This window comes from Arachis ipaensis, chromosome B05 (genome assembly GCF_000816755.2).
Source record: "Arachis ipaensis cultivar K30076 chromosome B05, Araip1.1, whole genome shotgun sequence".
NCBI lineage: Eukaryota > Viridiplantae > Streptophyta > Magnoliopsida > Fabales > Fabaceae > Arachis > Arachis ipaensis.
Window position 1 is genome coordinate 149,877,222 of NC_029789.2, and position 5,032 is coordinate 149,882,253.

Sequence of the window (5,032 nt, forward strand, 5' to 3'; positions counted from 1 at the left end):
AAGAGAAATGAACCAACATGCTATTGCTATACTGACCCAGCCTTGTTTTGTTGGCTTGGCTGCATCTGCACCATTTTTTTTCATTGAATATACTTTAATAAATCCTAGGGCTTTAGATCAAGTTGTAGTTGTTGGCTCTCGGACACTTTTAATCTTGCTGGTCAAATTATAGTTCCATCTTCCTCTTTTTACGTTGGACTGAAACAAAGCAGAACATAACATTGAAATTGCAATTTCTGCATGCTATAATAATATTTGCAGCCACAAGAACCAGAGGCATTCTCGAGCTTATATAGACTTCAAGAGTCCTGACGATGTTTTTGAGTTTGCTGAGTTCTTTGATGGACATGTTTTTGTCAACGAGAGAGGTAATTCACGAGGCATATTTTGTCCATAACTGTTTTGATGCCAATCATTTGTGTGAACACTTAGACGAGTTTGTTTGCTCTGTTGTGGTGGATAATTTTTTTTTCCTTGAAACATGAGTGATGTTTTCTGTACTATTTTTTAGCTTTCTAAAAGGCCTATGCTTGTTGCAACTTTAATTGATTGTTTCCATGACAGAATTCATTTAGTGGACTTAAAATTCCACCTCGTCTATAGATCAATCAACATTTTTCACAAATTTTATGAACAGAGGCCCATATTTTCATATTTATCATTTCCTTCAATTTTGAACTTCTATTCTAATCATACCCCTCAAAACCAATAATATTGAAGTTAAAAAAAAAGTCTAAATAAAGAATTTATATAAAACTTTATGTGCTGTTTGTTTTACTTTTCTGTATTTAATGTTGAATGTTTTAATGGTATTCAAAATCTTAATGTCTAGTATTCAATCAGGTGCGCAGCATAAAGCAATAGTAGAGTATGCACCTTCTCAGCGTGTTCCAAGACCAACTACGAAAAAAGATGGTCGTGAAGGGACTATATATAAAGGTATTAATGTGATTTAACTTTTTGTGGTCTAATTGTTTAAATGTTCTAATGCTAGGTAGTTAGGGGTTTACAACATGTGCACTTTTCATTTAATCCCCTTGTCTTTTTGCCCCTGATGACAAGGACAGATCCAGACTACCTTGAGTTCCTCAAATTCATTGCAAAGCCTCCTGAACATCTTCCCAGTGCAGAAATACAATTGGAAAGAAAAGAAGCTGAGCAAGCTGGTTAGTTATAGCTTCACCAAATTTATTTGATTAAAAGTCAGTAGGCAATAAGTCATAAGATTGAGGTTAAACAAGTCCATGAAGATTTATCTGAAGACATATTTCAAAATTACCATGCCTAATGGTCTCCTTCATTCTAGGGGCCAACAAGGAAGGACCTATTGTCACACCCTTGATGGAATATGTTCGTCAGAAACGTTCTGTTGACATTGGTGCGCAGGTAATGATTCCAGGTCTACTTTTATGTCATTAGTTAAGACTCTCAATGTTGCATTTAATTTGCAGCTGATTGATTTATTGATAAGGTGTTTTATTTCATCTTCTTGTTGTTTAACCTGATTCAGACAACTGTTAGAAGTTTAGTGAATTAATTATTATATTGTATCTTTACGCCCATGTGCTTTTACTAGGCTTCTGCTGGCTATGTTGAGTTTTGATTAGAATTATGATGGTTTTACAAACTAAGGGTCTGTTTGGTTTGTGTTTTATTTTTGTTTTGAGGGTTTTATGAAGGAAAAAGTACAGACAGAAAATGGAAACATAAAACTAGTTTTTATTGTTTTCACTTTTTTTTCCTTCATAAAATTGTGAAAACAGAAAACCCTGGAAATGAAAACAGAAAACATTTTCTGAAACCAAATAGGGCCCAGAGATTTGAACAATTATATTTCAAATGTTTAAGATATGCTCGTGCACGCACTTAATATGCTTTAACATTTCAAAGACAGCAATGCGTGATAATGGCTGCAAGTGGGATTGACACTTGCTGATATCAGGATTTAATTTTGCTTAAAAAGAGTGACATTTTGTATAAATTTAATTAATAATAGTATGTAAAAATGTTAACCATTTCAATTTATTAAGTTTAGGCAGAGATGGACACCCACTTTGCGTCAATGTTATTTGAAAGCATTTTTATGCCTTTTTAATTAAGCCATTAATTGCATTCTTACTTGATGCAAAGCTTCCAAATACGGGGAAGGTTTACACTTGTATTTATCATGATGAATGGATCTTCTTGTATTTTGTAATCTTGAGAGAGCATTGAATGTTATGGGTTTTGATGATCTATTACTGATTGGTTGGTGAACATATGATTAAGTTATGATTGGTGAGTTGGGTCTTATAAATCGACAACAGTTGAGCTGGAATGGGCTTGTCTTCCTCACCTGCTGAGTAAAATTATTCTAGTCCTATATCAATTTAATTTGTTACATTGCAGATAACATAAGTTTGGATGGTTTATCATGGTTGTTATTTAACAATACTCCATATGTTATGGCTTATTAATCAATGATAGGCTTTCCCAGTCACCACAAAAGGTAGCAGAAGTGCTAGAGCTGCTATGCGAGGCAAGCTTGGCTCAGGCAATACCAAACGAGGCTTGGAAAAGAAAAAAGTAAGTCTTAGTAATTAAAAAGAATGCATTTTCTATAAATTGGCTTATTTTGAATGCCTTGACATTTTCATAGAAGAATTAATTTTTCTGTCAATACTATAAATACAAGATGAACATGCTGTCAATGGTTCACTTCATTCTGAGGATACATTTTAGCGGGCCTTGAGCTTTAGAATGACTCTGAGCCTTCTTCTATAAAAACAGAAAGAAATAAAGGATTGAGGCTTCAAGAAATCAGTCACTGCTAAATGTCTTTGTACGCCAGTGGCATTACATGACTAAGTTTGAATTAGCTTTGTTTTTTTCTTTTCTCTTTAATAATTGATTGTTTCTAATCAATGTTCCCTTCATTCTTCCAAAAAATAGCAGATGCTGTGACTTGTTGAAATTGTTTCTGATTTTCAGTATGTTCAAAAGGACAATGTAAAGGATGCCACTCGAAAAGAGTCCAAAGACAAGTCAGCCTTCACTGTGGTCCCCCGGCGAGAGGATCAATCAGCTGCTTCGAATATAAAAGGAATATCTGAACTTGAAACTTGTAATTTGACTTTTCTTCCTTTCTATTTTGTTTGATTAGCTTTTTCCTGTGAATGCCTTTGGTTCATATGTGCTTAAGTAGAGGAGTAGAAGATGAATCTTTAATTCATACGTGCTTATATACACACACGCGCGCGCGCACACACACACACTCTCAAATATGTATACTCATTCATCTCAGCTAATATTACTTTTTTCCCACCATGAATGAAGTACACGGCATTGAAGGTCCAATTTCTGGAATCCCGGTGACTTCTGACTCGGGAAAGAAAAAGATCCTTCTTCTGAAAGGAAAACAACGGGAAATTCCTATTGTAGGTTTTGTTTTACCCATAAAGGGTCCCTTCCTTTTCTACAGTATTAATACGATGCTGATCTCCATTTTGACCCTTACTCAAACATGGGGTGAGCTGATTGCTGTGAATTTGTTATTAAGAAATTTTTATGGCACTTTCAGACCACTGAGGGTGTGATAAAGCAGCAAAGTATACAATCTGGAAATTCAGCTGGTTCAACTACTGCAAAACAGAACCAGAGGCGTGAAGCTAGTGGAAGGTTGATTAGGAGCATACTTCTAAATAGTGAGGCTCGTCAAAGTCAACCTTCAACTGTGACCCAACATAAGATTCAAATCTTAAGTTCAGATAATGGAAAGCGACCTGCTCGTTCTTTGGAAAGCAGCAAACTTAATGCTGAAGGGGATTCCAAAAGATCTTTGGATGAAAAGTTTGTAAAAAAGGATACACATGGTTTGGGTAGTGTTGGTGAGAAAATAGAAAAACGTACAAGAAACAAGGATAGACCTGACCGTGGTGTTTGGACACCTCTTCGTCGTTCTGATGTTTCACATGCTGATAATGAGCAGTCACCATCCTCATTGATACAGCCTACTCTTCCTGAATCAGGTGAAGGTTTGACCTTTTGACTGTGCATTGAGTTTACCAACAAAATAGACAATATATCTTATCTAATATTTCTTTTGAAATTAATACCCTACTTGAAATTTGGCATAATAAAATTTGTTTATCCTCTGGTTTTGGCAGAGGTAAAAGAAAATGTTACTGCTGCAAACAGGAATGGGGAATCTTTAGCTTCCATAGTTGGACGTAGCAGTACCTCTGTTGAGAATGGTTGGTGCTCTTTACTGATTATGGCTAATTATGAAAGAGTCATAATATACACCGTAGTTTCTTTCTTGCCTTATGATAATGGATTACGGATACGTCCCTCAACTGATCGTTTGAATTGTCTAGGTCCTCAAAGGAATTTTACTCGCCGAGGAGTTTCCCATATAGGGAAGGATGATGTTGCTGTCAGTTTAGGTGATGGGAAGGCATCCAAAAAAGGTGGTGGTGGGCATGGTGCTCACGAGGTATACATTTCAACTGCTAATGTACTTTCTCATGCCTCTTCCTTGATTAACCGATTAAAGTGCTTATTGTGTCTGCAGAAACAAGTCTGGGTTCAGAAATCATCTTCAGGATCCTAAAAATCCAGATCTGGTAAGTCATTACTCATTTCCCACCTATGTTTATCATCTGATATCTCTTCTAGTCTTGAAACAGTGGGGGTGTTTTATTGAAAATCTTAAGTTCTTGATGAAGTTTTCTATTTTGTAAGCATACTTTAACCCTGTGCTTTTTAGTCTTTTCTTTCTCCGTTTATGAAGAAGGTCACTATCTTTTGTTTGTGAAACCATTGTATTGGTTTAAATCAGTGTGTTGAATGCAACGTCAATGTTGCACATATCCCACTGCTCATAAGTTATGACATTCATGAGTTTTTGCAACTTGCGATACCAATGTTGCTTCAAATTTGTGTTGGACACTCTTAAAATTTTACTACCCGAAGTGGGTTGACCATGACATTTTTCTTATCCGGGTATATCTGGTTGTGCTTGATTCATTTTCTTTTCTAAAGTTTGCAAAAT

The 5,032-nt window shown here is 35.6% G+C and overlaps 1 protein-coding gene across 1 annotated transcript in view; it reads left to right on the forward strand.

The window, feature by feature from the left end:
• LOC107645086 (regulator of nonsense transcripts UPF3) overlaps window positions 1-4,617 on the forward strand; it is a 5,331-nt gene extending 714 nt beyond the window's left edge. The window contains exons 2-12 of the mRNA XM_021103446.1: window positions 262-368; window positions 844-939; window positions 1,068-1,166; window positions 1,307-1,386; window positions 2,467-2,565; window positions 2,971-3,103; window positions 3,316-3,416; window positions 3,560-4,007; window positions 4,146-4,232; window positions 4,356-4,474; window positions 4,553-4,617. Of these exons, the coding sequence (XP_020959105.1) occupies window positions 262-368; window positions 844-939; window positions 1,068-1,166; window positions 1,307-1,386; window positions 2,467-2,565; window positions 2,971-3,103; window positions 3,316-3,416; window positions 3,560-4,007; window positions 4,146-4,232; window positions 4,356-4,474; window positions 4,553-4,591 (1,408 nt within the window). The 3' untranslated portion in view covers window positions 4,592-4,617. The remainder of the gene's footprint in view (window positions 1-261; window positions 369-843; window positions 940-1,067; window positions 1,167-1,306; window positions 1,387-2,466; window positions 2,566-2,970; window positions 3,104-3,315; window positions 3,417-3,559; window positions 4,008-4,145; window positions 4,233-4,355; window positions 4,475-4,552) is intronic.